Raw genomic sequence first — 19,050 nt, forward strand, 5'->3', positions numbered from 1 at the left:
CTGCACAAGCCAGCCTGCCTGGTTTGAAGATCAGTTGGGAGAGACTCAGGTAAACAAAGGGACAGGCAGGAAACAGTAGGGCTTATAAGCACAGGAGAAAATCGTGAACAGACTATTCTTCTTAAAGGGTCAAACAAAAGGCGGAAAATGTGTTCTGCCTCTTCAGCATGTGCCAATGTCTAGATTAAGGCCATCCATATGAGTGACTCAAAGGCAACCTGCTTGTCAAGTAACTGGAAAAAGAAAAGACCTGGCCTGCACAATGGGCTCAAATCCAAGTTCCCTAGACTTATAGGAAAAATTCTGATCGGAAAATTTCCATCTCAAATTGTGCTGAGAAAGCTTAGGGACTGAGTAAGCATGTTGGCAGAAGTACAATATGATAATCAGACTCCTTTTGCATTTTTCACCACAGTGCACAGTTCTTCAGGTCCTGGGGAGACCTTAGCAGGTTTTTGATCTCTGACGCTGTGAGGGGTCAGAGAACCCATAAGGAAATACACCTTGTTCACAAATGGAACTGCACCCAAAACTTTCCTCCTATGTACTATGAAGTAACCAGAGAGTTCTGACTTCCAAGGCATAGTATGTTAATTTCACCCAGGCTGATCCTACAGATCTGAGGCGGGATATTAGATATTAATCATTGCAAGAGACATCAGTTGGAGGCACTGAGCTGTGTCCCAGTCTCTCCTGTCCCAGGGCAGCTCCTCTCCCCTCTGTCATATCTTTTCCTTTTAAACTAGAACCACTGATGCATCCCTGGAAGCCTATCCCCATGCATCTGTGCTGCCCTAATCAATACTCTTTTGCTCCATCCCGCCTGCCCTGGCCTCCCAGATAGCAGAGAAAGGAGATGAGAGGTAGATTTTAACATTACCATCTCAAATCATCGTTGAAACTTAATGTTTATAGAAGCTGTTTTAATACTTTTAGAACTCTGAGGAAGCAACTGGATCACCTACTAACCACAGAAATATTTATCCATTGAACTGTCCATCCATCCATCCATCCATCCATCCATCCATCCATCCATCTACCCAGCCAGCCAGCCATGCATCCTTTAAATTGTATCTACTGAACACTTAGGTCACAAACTGTGTATCATTTTTTAATACTTCATAAAAGTTTAAACAAAAGTCAAAGAATGTGGTCTTCTTACTGCAATACCTCCAGATAGTTCAGAGGGAGAAAAGTGCCCCAAATATTCAAGCCAAATGAACTGAGACTTCAGACGGACTCCCGACTATAATCCCCAAAGATTGGTGAACTACAGACAGCCAACATACAGCTGACTCTGGAACAACATGGGTTTGAACTACACGGGTCCACTTAAACACGGATATTTTTTTTAATAGTAAATTCTTGAGTACCACACAGTCCATGGTTTGTTGAATCCATGGATGCAGAAGAACTGGGAGTGTAGAGGGCTGACTATAAATTATACCTAATTAACCTCTGCGTTGTCCGACGGTTGTTGGACTAAAAATCACTCATTAAAAATGTAATCCCAGTGGTAGTTTATAAGATTTTTACCTTTCATTTCCATCAAATCATGCTCTCAATTTCTGGAGGGAAATTAGAGATGTCTGGAAATCTTGAGCCAACGATAGAGTCTAGTTTTCTCAGATTTATCTAGGTTCAAACTGCATTCAACCACATATAGTAATAACAAGAAAAGGTTAACATAGCTTTCAGAAACGTCAGATTTGAGCCCCACAAGAGGCTAGCTCATTAAACAACCATACTGGTTGTCATATTGGGTCAATCATTCTTTGAAATTACCTACTCACCAGTTTGAAGAAAATTAACATTTCTGGGTCACCAGGTTCCATATACTTATCTACAACTGATGCCCGGGAACCAGGAAAGTCATTTTATTTAACGTAGGTGGGCAACTAAATCCCAGAGAGCAAGCTACTTACCCATGTATTCAATAGCGGGGGCTGAGCACTGAGCTTGTTTTCCCACTAGGAAGGCTAAGAGGACCCGGCGCTTTGGGGAAGGACAAGGGGAACGGGATCAAATGAAAGCTCATTAATTATATCTTTATGACTTTTTTTTTCTGATTTTCACCCCACGTACATTCTCTAGGATGAACTTAAACACTCTGAAAACGTGTGACAACGTGAAGTAGAAACAAAACACGGACCAAACGAAAGTAGGAAAGAGCCATAGCAATTACAAGGGCACTCATTGGTACCACTTTTTAATTATGTTTGTGGTTAATGTGTACCTTTCCAGTAGAACGCAAGCTCTATGAGAGTAGAATATGTGTCTGGTTTTTTAATTTTTTTTGCGGTACGCGGGCCTCTCACTGCTGTGGCTCCTCCCGTTGCGGAGCACAGGCTCTGGACGCGCAGGCTCAGCGGCCATGGCTCACGGGCCCAGGCGCTCCGCGGCACGTGGGATCCTCCCGGACCGGGGCACGAACCCGTGTTCCCTGCATCGGCAGGCGGACTCTCAACCACTGCGCCACCAGGGAAGCCCTGTTTTGTTTTGTTTTGTTTTTTAATTGCATATCTGGGTTTTTTTTTTTAGCGTGGTGCCTGGTATATAACAAACATTTTTAAAGTAACCACTGAGTGAGCAGCTGTGGGGACACTACCTGGAAGATGTGTGGTGGTATATGAGGGTTCTAATGGGCATCAAACAGTCGGCTATGTCTCTAGTCTCCAGCTCATTTGCTCAATAATACACCATTTTCCTTGCTTAGTTTTGCCTCCTAAGATCACACAAGAGTCCACTTTCCATTAGGAATGTCTGTGCCGCTCCGCTCCACCTGTCAGAATCCCACGAAGACCCCACCTTCCCCACTGAGCCATTCCTGTTCAGGTAAGCATCCCTCTAGCACCTACCAAAATCACTCACTTGGAAGATCAACATTTTTTGAACATTATTGGGTACCAAACACTTTTTTTTGAATAGCGGTCAGCAAACGATGGTCCATGGGCCACCACCTGATTTTGCAAATAGAGTTTTGCTAGAATACAGCCATACCCACACGCTACAATGGCAGAGTTGAGTAGGTGGGACATAGACTGTATGGTCAGGAAAGATGAAAATATTTACTATCTGGCCCTTTACAGGACAATTTACAGACCCTGTTCTAGAGCATCTACGTACTTGTGAAAAGCGGAGATGACACCAGATTTTTATCCCATCGGGTTATTCTTAGGGCAATATGGGATCCAAAGTATATCTCCAAGAGCTTTGTAAAAAAGAAATTATTGTAATATACCTAAATCCGGGTTTTTCTGAATTTTATTTTATTTATTTTTTATATAGCAGGTTCTTATTAGTCATCCATTTTATACATATTAGTGTATATATGTCAATCCCAATCTCCCAGTTCATCCCACCCTCACCCCCACACCCCGCCACTTTCCCCCCTTGGTGTCCATACCTTTGTTCTCTACATCTGTGTCTCTCTTTCTGCCCTGCAAAGCGGTTCATCTGTACCATTTTTCTAGGTTCCACATATATGCGTTAATACACAATATTTGTTTTTCTCTTTCTGACTTACTTCACCCTGTATGACAGTCTCTAGATCCATCCACGTCCTAAATCCATTCTTAAGAACATACATTTCTGTGTCAGACATACATGCATTCAAGTCCCGAGTCTGCTGACTGATGCTGGGCAGATTACACAACTTCTCTAAGCCTCAGTTTTGTCATACATTCCCTCATTTCCTTAATAAACGTGTAATAAGCGCTATTTGCCAGATATTGGACTAGGAGATGGATAATAGACAACGGTGACTAAGACCTAAAAAGTCTCACCTAATTCAGCCTTAACTGTAAATACAGCTGAGGATTGCTGTGGATTTTATGATGTACACACACACGTGGATGCACGTACCTATTATCATATATACACACACCAATGTAGTACACAATACATATACACGTAATATATAGTACATCATATATAGCAGGGGTCCCCAACCCCCAGACCGGTACCGGTCCTCAGCCTGTTAGGAGCCGGGAGGCACAGCAGGAGGCAGGCGAGCGGGAGAGCGAGCGCAGCTACTTCCTACATCTGCCGCTCCCCATTGCTCACGTTACCACCTGACCCATCCCCCCACCCCCCTGGAAAAACTGTCTTCCACAGAACCGGTCACTGGTGCCAGAAAGGTTGGCGACCACTGATATATAGTGTATATAGAGTCCTTAACTCAATTCCTGGTACACTCAGCACTCAGTATATGATGGCTCTTCCTCCGTATCATAATTACAACAGAATCTCTTTTAACAGACCTCTAGGAAGTTGACTCCCTGCTTGAAAATATGCCTTCAACTCCCTCTGTAAAATGGGTCTCTAGCCTGCTCTACATTCACAGCTAATTTATTAAGGTCATCTCTTGTCCACCGGCTCACTTCTGTTTCTTTTGGTTGAGCTGCACATCTGCTGAGAGTCAGTTGTGTCCGCTCCCAAGTCTCTTGACGCCCGTATACTCGTCATTTAATTAAATATCATGGAAGGTGATGAAAAGAATGGTGTGAAAAGGCAGAGAATGATTGTTTGATATGAAAACTAAGTTTAATGCTTTCAAAAAAATGATCAAGAATTGTCAGTTAAATGTGGGAGAGAGAAAAGATGGGGGACGATCATAAAAATCTAGAAGGATCAGTAGTTAACCAATCTACACTCTCACTCAACCTCAAGGAAACCAATCTCAGACACGGTCTTTGTCATTTTGGGTGTGGTTTGTGCAAGAAAAATGTAAGTCCCGATCAGCAGTTCCATCCTCAGAGACTAAGCCTTGATTCTTCAACTGGCTCTTCATCAAAATTAGGCAAGGCTGTTTAAAATAGGTGTATCAGGAACTATACTCAACATTTAGTAATAACCTAGAAGGGAAAAGAAGCTGAAAAACAATATATACATATCTCTGAATCACTTTTCTGTACACCTGAAACTAACACAACATTGTAAATCAACTATACTTCGATTAAGAAAAATAAAATAGGTGTATCATTGTTATGATTCTCTGCCTTAACTTTTCCACTTTATCATCTACTATTGGTCCCAACTGCATGGAGTGAGAGGGATTCTTCTGTATTTATTAAATGCTCACATATAAACAATAACATGTTAGCCAGGGGCATGTTGCTTTGGTCGCTGCCATATTTTATAGGTAAAAAAATAATCAGAGAGATGGCGTGACTGGTCCAAGGGCTCGGAACTAGGACTGCTGGAGGGCGGGGGGGCGGGGGTCTTGAGCCAGGCAGGCTCTGATTCCACCATCTCAGCCCCCCCGGGGATAACAGAGAGGCAAACACAGCACAGACTCACACAGTCTGGCTTATATGATTAAGTGCATTTTGAGAAGGTCAGAGCATCATCTGCCCAAATGGATGGAAAGATGCTTGAGAGCAAGAACTTCTATTTCACCACACTCCCCAGCACCACCACCACAGCAAGCTGGCAAGAAATCCAAAAATCAATTTTGTTGGAGTTGGTGAATCTGATTTCCTAATTTATAATAGTAGAAGGAACTGGGGCTTCCTGATTTCTGAAAGAAAAAGGTTCATGTGGGATTTACAGCCCCCTCCATGGAGCACACAACAGCAGGGGAGACAGTCTATTGTGCCTGTCAGATCATGTCACTGAAGGCTCAGCCTCACCAATTGGCACTTGCTCTCTCCTGTCGGTGCGGCAAGTTGAGCAGTGCCCTGCTCACCAGATGGTTATTTGTTCCACCAGCCACCTTTGCTGCATCCCTGATTCACTCCAGCCCAGGACAGTCTCCAGAATTCATGCTGCAAGGCAGCTCTTGCCAGCAACTTTGCCAAATGGCTCCTCTCAAAGTCATGGGCCGCCCAGACAGACTGGCTCCTCCGTCTGCAGCAGCTTTTGGCAGAGACGCTTCCCTTTCTGGCTCCACCTCTTGGCTGCACCAGAGCCTTCTTGCCAGAAGGATGATCTGACCCATCAGTACATACAGCCAGACCTGGAGTTCTGGGGCCATTTAAAGCCTACATCTGTGTCCCACAAGTTCACCCCTGACTGCAATGTCAGAACACACAAAAGAAACCTAGATGATCACAAATACAGACACAGTGCATCACAGAAACTTAGAGCCAGGAAAATCTATAGAGAGCTTGCCTCCCCTCCCCCATCTTCAACCTCATTTTAGTAGATTAGGAAATCAATGCCCAGAGAGTAAAAGTAACTAATTGTGGCGGCAGGACTGGGAATAACACCCAGTCTTCTCATGTGCATTCCAAACCACTGCTTACAATAAAGACTGCATTGCCTTCCAATTTTCCCTCTGTTCATCTGCAAATTCTTGATAAAAATTAGACCCTGTGTATTGGTATTGACTCAAAGGAGAATTTCTTTAGAAAAATGAAGAATCTTTTCTCTGCATCAACATCATGACTTTTTTTTTTTTTTTTTTTTTTTTAAACGGGAATTGTGGCGGCAGGACTGGGAATAACACCCAGTCTTCTCATGTGCATTCCAAACCACTGCTTACAATAAAGACTGCATTGCCTTCCAATTTTCCCTCTGTTCATCTGCAAATTCTTGATAAAAATTAGACCCTGTGTATTGGTATTGACTCAAAGGAGAATTTCTTTAGAAAAATGAAGAATCTTTTCTCTGCATCAACATCATGACTTTTTTTTTTTTTTTTTTTTTTTTTAAGCAGGCGTGTCTATATACTACATGGACAGACCTGGAAGTGACTTCTGTTCTGCCACCCACAGCTGGGTGACCTTGAACAAGTAATCTCATTCTGCTTCCACTTTTCACTTAAAGGGGTATAAGGACAGTATCAACGAGAAAGATACTTTAAAGCCCAAAGTTGGTTCATGGCACATAGCAAGCCCTTCACAACTGCTAGTAATCAACATTATTCTGTATTAACACTCAAATCCACAGTGGTTTTAGAATACACAGTACTGTGCACATATACGTAGGCATGCCAGGTATTTCTTACATTAGGAAGTTCAAGTTCCTGAAGTTAAATGACTTATCCAAGGTTACTTAGAGAATAAATGAAGGACCAGAGATTCCTTCTTGCCATTTTGCTAAGAAATGAGAACCAGTATCTCGGCTTTAAAGGAGAATGTTCGAACAAAAACATATGTATATGCATAATCACTGCAGCATCTTATGTAATATAAAAAGCTGGAAACAATTTCCCATCCAGCCACAAGGGAACTGCTAAATAAACTGCAGTACAGTCATACCACGGGGCACTATGCAGCCATTAAAAAGAACAAGGCAGACGTAGGTGTCCTGACACAAAAAGGTCTTTCAGATATATGTCACTGAATGGGCGAGAAAACAAAGCGTAAGTAAATCAAGCAGTATGCATTCAGTTATACAAACAAACAATCCCTCCCCTAATGTGTATCTGTACATGTATATTTAAATGTATGGAATTGTATAGAAAGGTGTCTATAAGGAAGCCCACCAACTATTGACAATGGTAACTCTGGGCAAAGAAGTGGGATTGGTGTGGGGATGGAGAGTGATTCATGCTTTGCTTTATCTACTTCCATAATGCTTGAAGCTTTTCAAGTAAGAAGGCATTTATGCATTATTTGCCTTATAAATAGACATAAAGGCAGAGAGAAACATGAATGACAACAGTACAGCAGCTGTGAATCAACAGACCTCCGAATCTGGGTGTCCCTGGCTCCAGCTTGACCTCTGCAAAGTTACATGAGCAATGCTACTCTCAAGTTTCTTGTTCAGCTCTCCTCTTTGGTAAAATGCTTCCTGGTGATATTTTGTACTTAGGGATCCAGGTTTTGCCTTTCAGACCACCTGGGAGTGCTCGGCATCTCGCCGCAATATCTCCCATTGGGGCCATTTACAGTTTTTCCACACTCAGCACCCTTGTGCATCTGTTGAGGGTCACAGAGCTGAGCCCCCTGCATTAAGTGGCGGAGATGGCCTGCCATTCTGCGACCACTTCGGGTTCATTACTTAATGGATTCAAGCAGTGAAATCAGCCATGCATGATGGAGGAGGCTGTCAGTCGCCCAGCATCAAGCCCAGTACGCCTAGAATACATCGTCTCATAGGTAAGGTACTCTTTGGCACACTCCTTCTGGTAGACCTCATCTTTCTCACGTTAAAATCCTGCCTGTAGAGGCCCCTCCAGACCCTTAGACTCCATGCATCTTCTTGCCCCTTCATTTCTTTTCATTTGCTGGAATCAATCAAGTCTCTTTCCTCGAAAGAACAGAACTGACCGTCTGACTTACCCCTCTACGTGGCCATCCTTTTCCATTACCCACAATGATCCTTTCTCCAAAGAGGCCATTAATACTAATTAGTTGTCCATGGATTTCACAAATACATATCCTATTATGACCACTTCCCACTATTCCCATAGTGAACTTGGAGCATAAGATACCAAGGATTCCTGGATTTACGACAAAACTCCTAGTGGTCTTGTAAAAAGAATCTGTGCTTCCAATGGGATAATTATGTCAGAACTGGTTTGTCAAGTCAGAACTGATTTTCAGCCTCACTCTGGCGTTCTACTGGAAAGGCAACAGAAGGAAATTTGGTGGTAAGAATGAAGTTTGGAGATGAAAGCAAATATCATTTTAATGGGAGACGGGTAGAGCACTACTGGAGAGTTGCTTTGGCCAAAATGAGTTCTCAGACACCACCCCTGATGCAAAAGGACATCAGCCGTCATCCAGCTGCCTCTGGCCCATTCCTTTTGCTCTGCTCCAGACAACTACATGAGTTGCCATCAACTCTGGAGAATGGGTGCCTGGATGGCCCAGTGGGAACTTCATTGTGAGTGTCCCAGGCTGGGGGTGAGGGGCATGGAGAAGGCTATAAAAACCCAGCTAATTTTTATATTTTGACTGTTCAATTCCGTAAATATTCTCCTTCTTTTCTTATTATAGATAGAGTAGAATAAATCTACAGGATTAAGTCAGCTAAGGATTCCGGCCCCAACTGAGGGAATTCAGCTCCCTCCCTGCGGGAAAAAGAGGAAAGCCTAGACTTGTGCACTATCTTACTGGGATGAGATGAACCGGGTGAACTGAGTAGCACTGAATGGGCACCATGGGGATGTAGGCGGAGCACTGAACACAACCTGAATTTTTATTCCCTCTAAAATCCAGACAAGAAGCAGCAGGGGTGGGTAAAGAACACGCGCCTAGAATCCAGGCAGTCATTGCTTCCAATCTGGGTCTGCCGCTTACAAGTATGTGACCTTATACAAGTTTCTTTGCTTCTCCAAACCTTGCAATTTCTTATTCTGCAAAACGCATCTAACGCAACCGTTCCCTCAGAGCTGTTGAAGGAGACTAAATGAGTCAACACATGAGAAGCACCTAGGAAAATGCCTGGGATACAGACAGTACTCAAGAAACCTTAGTTCTCTCTCATCTAAGCGTCTAAACTGCGCCCTTAGTTTCTTCGTAAATGCAAATGCTAGAATCTAGGAATGTCAGTCTACAGCTGTGCTCTTCTCATTGAGCATACCAATATTTTGACAGGACTGGCCTAATATTATTCACCCCAGGTTCATTGGTACGTTTCTGACCAGCCCTCATAAAGGGCTTGGGATGGCCCCTGGGGACCTGGATGCTAATAATGAATACTTGCTAGTGATTTTCAATGCACTCTGGTTATTATGCTTAGTAGTGGAACATTTCCTATCCCCGGAAAGGTCATTTATAATAGTATAAGGCTGCTTCTTCCCACCTTCCATTTCAGATTTTTCTGAGACTAGCAGAGAACTCAAACAGTCATCCATATGCATTGGAAATACTATTCTGATCTAGCATTTGCATAAAAATACCAAAGCAACTTAAGGAACTACAGGGCAGCTCTCCATCATGACACTACCTCCTTTTATTTTTCTGATGCCTTTCCAGCACCTTCATATCAAAAGTCATTTTCATGTACCTTCCTAGTTTTACTCATCATAGCTTCCCTCTTTCTTGAGCATGTGTGGGATGGATGGGGGGAGGGGAGGAAGCAGGGAATTTCACTTTCTTTTATTCTCATGCCCCTAAGAAGCTGTAACGTTTCACAGATCACACAGATCTCAAGTTTGGAGACCCTATGAACTCAACTCACCCAAGACTGGCCTCTTCTTATTCTATCACATTGCTCAAAAATGGCCATATAGCATTATTGGTATAATTTAAGTGTGCGGTTAATTATGCTTACACCAAGGTATTCTGTCCTGGTACAATTTCTTTATACGGAGCCAAGATCAGTTTCCTTGTAATTTTTCACTCACTGGCTCAAATTCTGCCCTGCAGTGCTCTTCTCCTAGGCATCTCATCTATTCACATGCTTTTAAGTACCTTTAATATACCCGTGACACCCCAAATTATGATCTAGTCCAGATCTTTCTTCTGAGCTTCAGTCCCAGATATCAACTGCTCACTTGAGTCTCACCGTGAGGCTAGATGACTCCAGTTTCAGTGGAAAGACCCACTATGCATCCATTCTTATGGCAAAATCCTGGGAGGTCATCCTTGACCCCATCTCCATCTACTTATCCATCTCCACCCAGTTTATCACACCAACTCAGCCCTATCCATTCTCCTACAATGTATCTCGAATCCATCAAATTCTCTCCACCTCTGTTGCTGCCACCATCCTAGGGGACAGCCGTGGCCTAACTATCCCCCTACTTTCACCCCTATTCACTTCCTACCCACCCCTCTGACCCCACCCTACATAGCAACCAGCCTGAGTTTTGAAAAAAACAAACCTGATCATATTTCTCCCCGATCAAAATCTTTTAATGGCTTTCGATCCATCTTTGGATAAGGTCCAAACTCCTTAAGGCCAACAACGCTCAACACAATCCGGTCCCGAAATACCTCTCCAGTTTCTTTTTTGTAACATTTTATTACAAACATTTTCAAATGAACAGTCAAGTTGAAAAAAAATTACAGTGAATATACATTGACCAACCACCTGGATTCCACCATTAACATTTTATACTTGCTTTATCATCTATCTATCCATTTATCCACCCTTCTCTCCTAGTATTGATTCTTCTTGGTTTTGGTCCATTCCAAAGTAAACTGTAGGCTCCAGTCTCATTTTTGTCACTCATTTTTGTCACTCTTCTTGCTGTTCCCGACACTTAACCCTAATCTCTGTGCTTTGGACCTATTGCCTTCTACCTGAAATGTCTTCAGCTCTTGTTAATTCCTGACTCATCCTTTGGTTTTCAGCTTCAACTCTGTCTGAGAGGCAGTCACTGAACCCCCAGTCTAAATTCGATTCGCCTTTCTGCCTTACACATAATCTCAAGGCGTCTTGTGCTCTTCCTGAATATCGCTTGTCACAGTTGGTAGCTGTGTATTTTTTTTGCAAAATCATTTGTTAAATGTCTACTTTCTCCACCAGCCCAAAAGCTCCATGAGAACAGACACAATGTCTGTACCGGAGCGTGCAGGATCACCCCCACAGAGAGTTAGTTAATAGTTGTTGAAGGAATTAAAGGCAGAAGGAATCAATAGTTACATAATAATAATATCATATTAATATAATAACAATACATGGACTAAGTGAATTTGTTCTTCTTTTAATATGTACAAGCAGTATGGGTTTTTTAAGGCCTCTAAGTGAAGATGGAACTTACTCACTGCCAGAATATAACCAGCAAGTACATTAAGGCAGACTGCCAAGTGGCAAGATCTGTGGCTAGTGGCTGAGTCAAGAAAGAGACTGTGGCGGGTCTCAGGGACTTCTCTCCCATTTCCACTAGCGCTTCCCTCAAGATCATCCCAAATCAACAACGATCCAAGGAAAACCAGGGTGCTTGCACTGCAAATGCAGTTTCAGTAATACTAACAACGGCTATAATGTACTGAGGGCATTTATCGAGGACTGGCTTTGTATTAGGCACTGTGTTGAGTGCTTTTCCCGCATTAGATAGTCTTTTTTCCTGTGGCATAGGTTCTAATGTTATTCCCATTTTAAAGCTAAGGAAACTGAGAACAGAATAGTTATTTTTAAACAATAAGTTCTCTGACTTCCTCTTCTAACCAGATTGCCATTCCTGTAAAGTCCACCTACGTAGAATATTTATTTTGACTGTGCCCCATATGAGGGTAGAAAGATTAATCTAGAAAACTCTCAGACTGCTCTAAGGGAGAGGGGGTTTTAGTTGGGTCTAACAAGTCTAAAAATATAGAAAGCCAACCCTACCAATGCTTTTCCTCAGGTATTAAACCCAAACACACACTTTGATCCCTGCAAAGAATTTTTCCTCAGATGGGAGCACCGTTTACACACAAAGATAAACCACTGTGATCTTCCCCATAACAGGAACTAAGAGTTAAAGAAAAATGAAGCAGAGCAGAATTTCCTAGTAGAAGAGCATGTCAGCCAGTCTTGAGTTTGAAGACAAGCTTTTCCCCTGTCTGTGTGACCTTGACAAATGAGTATCATCCCTGGGCCTCAGTTGCTCAGTTTCCTTATTTGAAAATGGAAATAACAAGATCCACTTAGCAGGGGATGGACATATTCAAATGCTACTTACAGAAACCTCAGTACAGGGCTTGGAAAAGAGAAGCTACTCAAAGATGGTAACTTTAAGAAAGGGAGGAAAAGATAGGAAAATGTAGGGGAGGGTGGTCACTTAATACTCAGAATAAAAGAAAAGTTATAAGAAATGTTTTTAATAAATGCACGTCATGCATTCTTTTCCCATCAGAGAGAGAGAGAGAGAGGGAGGAGCTTGGGAAAAAGTGTCCTTTAGCATCTGCATTGCTCTTACCCGGATGAACTTGCCTGCAGATACCACTTACAATGCAAATTGAGCTTAGAGTCCCTCACACTAACTACACAGCAAAAACCTTCCAGCTTTAAATAGAATACTGCAGTGTGGAATGATCCGAGCAAAGGGAAGAAAAATTCAGAGATAAATGCGAAGGAGATTTTGCAAAAAAAAAAAATCTGCCATATCTGGGCAAGGGAGGAAAATGCAAAAATATCAAAGGAGGCAAAAAGAAAAGCAAAGTCTATAGAAGGACCAAGAAATTAATTCTCCAGAGGGTGGTTTAAGTTAATAAAGGGAAGAGAACTTTGTGGCAAGCCCCCAATGAAGACGATTTTAACAAAGAATATTTTGATCTAGTGGGGTTCCTTCAAGGTGTACTAGCACTTTGAAGGTAATTCATCATCATCAGAAGGACACTTCCCCCTCTGGCCAGGTCAATGTTCCCTAAAATGCAATTAGGGATTGCATGTAAAAAGGCAATTTACATTGTCTAAGTTCCATTTTTTTTTTTTTTTTTCCTTCCCAGACCTTCACTAAGATCAGGTAAAGAAACCTGGAAGCATACTGTGAAATAAAGGTTTGTTTAAATTTTCAATGTGGTGGCAGTTGGGGGGTGGGGGGCGGAATCCTAAGAGGCTGATTTGGAAAAATTTTTAGAAAGTTCTTTGCTATAAACTCATGCCTCATTTCAGACTATATGAACCCAGATATTTTATTCAGAACCCGAGGTTACAAAAATGTCATCAAATAGGAACAAAGATTAGGTAGTATCTAGGGCCCTGAAAGCGATAAGGAATGCCGTGTTTAACTCATTTCTTCATTCTACAGATGACAGTGCTACGCACATGGCCTCAATTTCCCCATCTTCCCAGCTCAGTAAGTTTCCTTTGCCTGCACTTGGAGGCATAATGCAATACAGAAGAAAACATGAAGGCAGCCCTCTATCTTTGTTGTCTCAAAAAAAAAAAAAAAAAAAAAAAAAGGGGGGCCCCAAGGACAATAGACCCGAAAGCCAACTTCTCTTTTGGATGATATGCTGTGACCCAGAGCTGACCATATTCTACCTGGTGAGTCAGTGACAAAGCACTAAGAATGGGGAAGAACATCTTACCACCACGTTGTCACCAGGCAAGTAAAAAGAATCAGCAAGTATGGTGCTTGGTATGGGGTAGGGACAGGCTGCTGAACATCTTAAAAGCCACTTCTAAGCTCCTGAAGGCCAGAGCTCATAAAGCTCTGCTTGATCTGTGTAGCGCCACGGACGTATTAGGTGTGATGCTCTCTAATAATGATGATGAACGAAGCATGTATTTTCAATAGCGCTGGGCATTCTTTCTATCTAAAAGTTCCAGGGATGTCTATAGAAGATGCCACCTTTACCCCCAAATTGTGTGTCTTTTTATCTTTCAGAACTTGAACTCTTACTACCACCACGCCCATCACATTTCTCTAATAGTCGTGATTTGATTAAATATTACAGAAATTTTAGCACCCAAGAATAAGAAAAATCTTAAATTAACATGCCTTGCTAAATTTTCCTAAAGCACTTTCACACATATTTTCTCATGTGGCTATCACAATGTGACAATGCAACACTTTATAGGAGTGGTTAAGGATAAAGGCTGACAGGTACAAAATGAAAGCAAAAATGCAAAAGTTTTGGTATTTAGAAACAAACAAACAAAAGCCTCCTCTCTCTATTCCCACACAAAAGGCCAATGAGATTCCACCTGCTGACTTTTCTTTCCTGCCTGCACCTCACTCAGGCTAATGTCAGAACAATCTGGGGGGTGGGAGTGTTCTGCCTATGTTTTCCTCTAAGAGTTTTATAGTGTCCAGTCTAACCTTTAGGGCTTTAATCCATTTTGAGTTTATTTTTGTGTATGGTGTTAGGGAGTGTTCTAATTTCATTCTTTTCCATGTAGCTGTCCAGTTTTCCCATCTTGCTTTCTGCTGGCTGTTGATTCAGCAGAAACTACTGCTGCAGAATTCATAATGGTGATTTTTAAAGGCCCCACTGATCGCGTTGCTCGCCCCACGTGTCACACTCATTTGCTCGCCGCCCCAGCACTGTTTCCCCAGCCACCTTTTTATATCTTGCTAATGCACTTCCAAGGGGAGAGGGGTTCGCCCTTTTTCAACGGGCCTTTTGGGCTTTTGATTGTCTAAGCAGGTAACCCGGCCGGAGAGATGAACGGGCAGGAAATGAAACCATGCCCACCCTTGCAGCCACTGAGAGACACATCATTCCGCTCGGAGAGGGGAGGACCCACGGTCCTCTCGGGCCCCCTTCCTTCTTATCTCTCCCCTCACCCCGACCCCTGCATACATATTGGGGGAAGGGGTCATCTGTCTTTGGGGGGTCATTTTTCCAGCCGGGAGCCCCACCCTGAAAAACCTCATCCCCGAGGGCCATTTTAACTCCCGTGGGCGCCGGGTCCACCTGCTGCTGAACGCCCGGCTCGCCTCGCGGAGCCCGGATGGATGTGGGGCGCACCGGCAGCTGCCCCTGCGAGCCGAGCCCCCGCCCCAGCCCCGGGGCCCGCAGGAGTCTCCGCCGCTACTCGCCCGGCTGCCCGCGGAGCTCAGCGATCCGCAACTTGCGCCCTTCCCCAGCGGCGGAATGCGGCGGGGCTGGCGTTACCTTCGGTCGCATAGCTGTGGTCGCGCAGGAAACTGTTGTTGATTTTGCGGGTATCAATGTCCTCCTCCATTGACAGCAGGCTTACTTGCGTGGGAACCAGAAGCCGGCAGACAAGTATCCATGATCCCTCCCCGCAGCCAGTCTCACAGGAGAGGGGGGCAGGGGAGCCAGTGGGACTGCACCATGGTCCGAGCCTGAGGAGGAGACGGGGAGGCGGAGAGAGAAAAAAAATAAAAACCCGGCAATGGAGCTGTCACCTCCTCCGCCCGGGATCTCCGAGGCTGCGGCGGCTCCTCCCGCGGTGCGCTCACTCCAGCTCCAATTCCCGGCGAGGATGCTGCGCCTGCCTCCGCTGCCTCCGGGTGCCAAGATGCGCCGTGCCCCGAGGGGTCTGGTCCCGCCCGCCGCCCCGGAGGCGCTCACAAGCGGGGCTGGGGAGATGCCCAACAGGTTCCCTTCGTTGGCAGCCGCTCCGAAATGCAAAAACGATCCCTCCTCCCCCTGGGAGAGCGGGCAGCCGCGACAAAATGGTGCCTTTCCGGACCCGAGCTGCAGTGGCGAGATGGCAGGGTCAGGATTCAGGCGGGCCCGGCCCGGATGAGGGTGCTGGTCCCACGGGAGGGCGGCTCGAGCTGGCGGGGCCTCGGCAGCCGGCGGGGAGCCGGGCAGGGCGCTGCAGCCGGCGCCAGCGCACTCAGCCTCACACCCACACGCGCGCACTCGCAGCTGCCGCTGCTGCTGCAGGAGGAGGCTGGAGGCGGCTGGTGCATTAAAGGCGAGGCTCCTCCCAACCGCGTCAGCAGCCCCAGGACTCTTCCCCAGCAGCGGTGGTGGCCGAGGACGAGGCTGCGGCTGCTCCCTGCTGCAGTGGGGCGCACGCAGCCGCGAACCCGCAACTGGGCAGCGAGCAGCTAGCTTGCAGGTTGACGTGAAAAGCGTAGACGCGCTCTTCCAACCTCCCTCCCCCTAGCGCCACGCAGCTCAGGGCGGCGTTTACTCCAGCACCCAGAGTCCCTAGCTCGCTGCCTTTCTCCGGACACCTGTGCTCCAGGACCGCAAAGAGAAGTAGGTTCCCTTGGGTAGGCAGGAAGTCTACATCGCGGTCCCTTTTGCTCACCCTTCCATAATGCATGTGGTCTCTGGATGAAGTTCAAGGGCGAGGCCTGGGGATCGAAGCCTCACACAGAGAGGAGAGAATGCTCATAGCCTAGCTTAAACCCTCTCTGCTCTAGGAATAGATCGGGGAGCTGCGGCCAGAACTCTTCTGCGGATCACACCTGACCTCTCCCTTTCAAACAGAGTCAAAAACCTCTTATGCCTGTAGGCGTCTGCGTCTACACTGGCAGAGGGAGGAAGAGGGCTGAGTTATGAATCTTGTCAACATAGTCAGTCCGAAAAAGTCCACGTTCCCTAGCCCTTTGCACTTAGTTTTGGACAAACAGCTCCAGGCCCCCCTGCGGGTTTTGCTTGTGAAGACACAGCACTGCAGGAACCGCTGACATTTGCTTTCCACGTGAAAGGTACAGTGGAGCCCTGCGCCTTGGAGCCCTGTGCCAAGCAGAGCGCCACTGCTTCCCTGAGGGAATTTCAAAGATCCAGTGAACACCAGAAAGAGGCCTGTCTTCCTACTTCAACTAGGAGGAAAATACAGAATCCCACCGCAACCCCAATTTTTCCCGAATCGCAAATCGCAAGTTCCATATTTGAAAGAAAATGAGATCGTTATTGTTATGAAACAACTACAATCATTTCTGAAGCAACCCAAATCACTAGAAAGCCAGTTTGGAAAAGAAATGTCCCCGATTTCCTGTTGCAGAAGGCATTCATTTCAGTGGGTGTCACTGCAGGGAGAGACATCGGGAGAGACATCAGCGAATGTTTTGCTCAGTTAAGCTCCACCAGTTTAGCTGGATGAGCCCAGAGGGACCTTTGAGTTAATTATATACATACAATGCTTCGGCTAACACAATTTAGAAAGTATTTGAAGTCAAAGAAAAAAAAAAAAATGGGAAAACAAGTCCTTAACTGAGGTTGGGAATTGCCATTAGATTTCCATGAAGAACAGATGCTTCTGGCAGGTGGAAAATGGCATTGTCCTCATCTCCAGAAAGCAACCGCATATCTCTGGGAGAAGAGAGGAGAAATATTCTTTGATATAGTTTGGGGCGGGGAAGTTCATCTTACAGTAGATTCCATTTTATTCTCATCGGTTGGTTAAGTCTCTCCTACTTGTTTGACTATTTGTGCCAAATTCACATATGAAATTCCAGGAACAGATGAAGACTGGTGCAAGCTGATTTAATCCACTTCAGCTCCAGTTGCCATGGCTGTTTCTTCACATGATGAGCTGTATCCATCACCAAGGCTCCAGAGGTCAGCTCATCTGTAGTTACATAGTCCAGCTTCTCTTACAGGTAGGCACAAGGCGGGGGGGAAGGGGAAAGGGGAGAAAAGCTAAGTTCATCTTAAAGCAGTGAGAAGACATCTTGCTTCGAGTTGAAATGACCTTACGTTGCCACTGGAGACCTTGGAGTACTATTTGGGACATTCTCACCCATATCTTTCTAGAATGTGGGCTAGATTGGAACAGAGTTGCAAGATGAATCAGGAAGGCCCAGTCTCGTTAGCCAGGCTGTGCTTGAGGAATTTTCCACTGTAAGCAATGGGAGAAATGTCCCCTCCAGAGATCAAGCCTCTGGGTTTACTAAATTTTCCCTTTCCTGTTTCCTACAAAATTCTTCCTGCATTTATTTTATTCAACAGTATAGGCAATATTTTCCTAAGACACAAGTTGTGAGAAGGCAAATTAGATGGCTCTCCATTAAGTAGATTAAGTAGATTCCAAGGTTTCTATTTTGTGAACCACGCTTTTCTGCTATGGGCAGCAGGGAACCATCCCCTCCAACCAAAACCAAGAAAAATACAGCTGTTGGCTTTGTTCCTTAACACAACGATGTGCAGTAAAGGAGGTCAGGGAGTGAAGGAAGCCCTGTGCAATCCTGTAGTTGTAAGAGGACTCCACAGACCATTTCTAAGAAGACTCTCTGACCTTCTTTCTGTTCCTCCAATGTGTCAAGTTCTTTCCAAAAGCTTTTGGCATTTGCACATGCCATTCATTCCCCGTGCCCCTTCCTCGTGTTCCTGGCATTCTTCAGCATCACAGCTGAACTGTCCCTACTTCAGTGAGGCATTCCCTGGCCTCCCCAGAGTCCCTGCTCCTGGTATTTTGTCTTAACATCTTTTTTTTTTTTTTCCTTCTTCATGGAACATTTGCCTTTTGTAATATTTGTTTACTTATAATTGTCAACCATTCCACTATATCTCTGCTGTTAAGAGTCTGGCACTTAGTAGATGCTCAATTATATTGACTGAATGGAGATAAATATTTCGTAGACGAATGAGTAAATTACTGAATTTGTTCAGTGATATTTAGGTCTTAAAGCTCTACCTTTATTTAAATTCTTGCCCCCCAAAACCCAACAACAAAGTGTGATGTAAGCCAGTAAATTTCCAGCTTGTAACTCCTATTCCTATTGAAATAACTGTCCTACCCATTCCTGCATACATATGCACCAAAAATATTTACTGAGCACTTAATATATGACAAGAGTTATTGTAGGTGCTGGGATACAGTTAAAACAAAACAGAGTCCCTTTCT

The 19,050-nt window shown here is 44.6% G+C and overlaps 1 protein-coding gene across 6 annotated transcripts in view; it reads right to left on the reverse strand.

The window, feature by feature from the left end:
* PPP2R2B (protein phosphatase 2 regulatory subunit Bbeta) overlaps positions 1–19,050 on the reverse strand; it is a 472,951-nt gene that overhangs the window by 293,385 nt on the left and 160,516 nt on the right. For 2 of the 6 annotated variants that reach the window (XM_007451243.1, XM_007451244.1), the window contains one exon: positions 15,393–15,586. The exons of 2 other annotated variants lie outside the window; for them this stretch is intronic. In XM_007451243.1, coding sequence (XP_007451305.1) covers positions 15,393–15,586 — 194 coding nt within the window. Of the gene's footprint in view, positions 1–15,392; positions 16,164–19,050 lie in introns of those variants that run through there. 2 more of the 6 variants (XM_007451242.1, XM_007451247.1) reach the window with 2 other exon arrangements.

Source organism: Lipotes vexillifer, unplaced genomic scaffold (assembly GCF_000442215.2).
Source record: "Lipotes vexillifer unplaced genomic scaffold, Lipotes_vexillifer_v1.1 scaffold754, whole genome shotgun sequence".
NCBI lineage: Eukaryota > Metazoa > Chordata > Mammalia > Artiodactyla > Lipotidae > Lipotes > Lipotes vexillifer.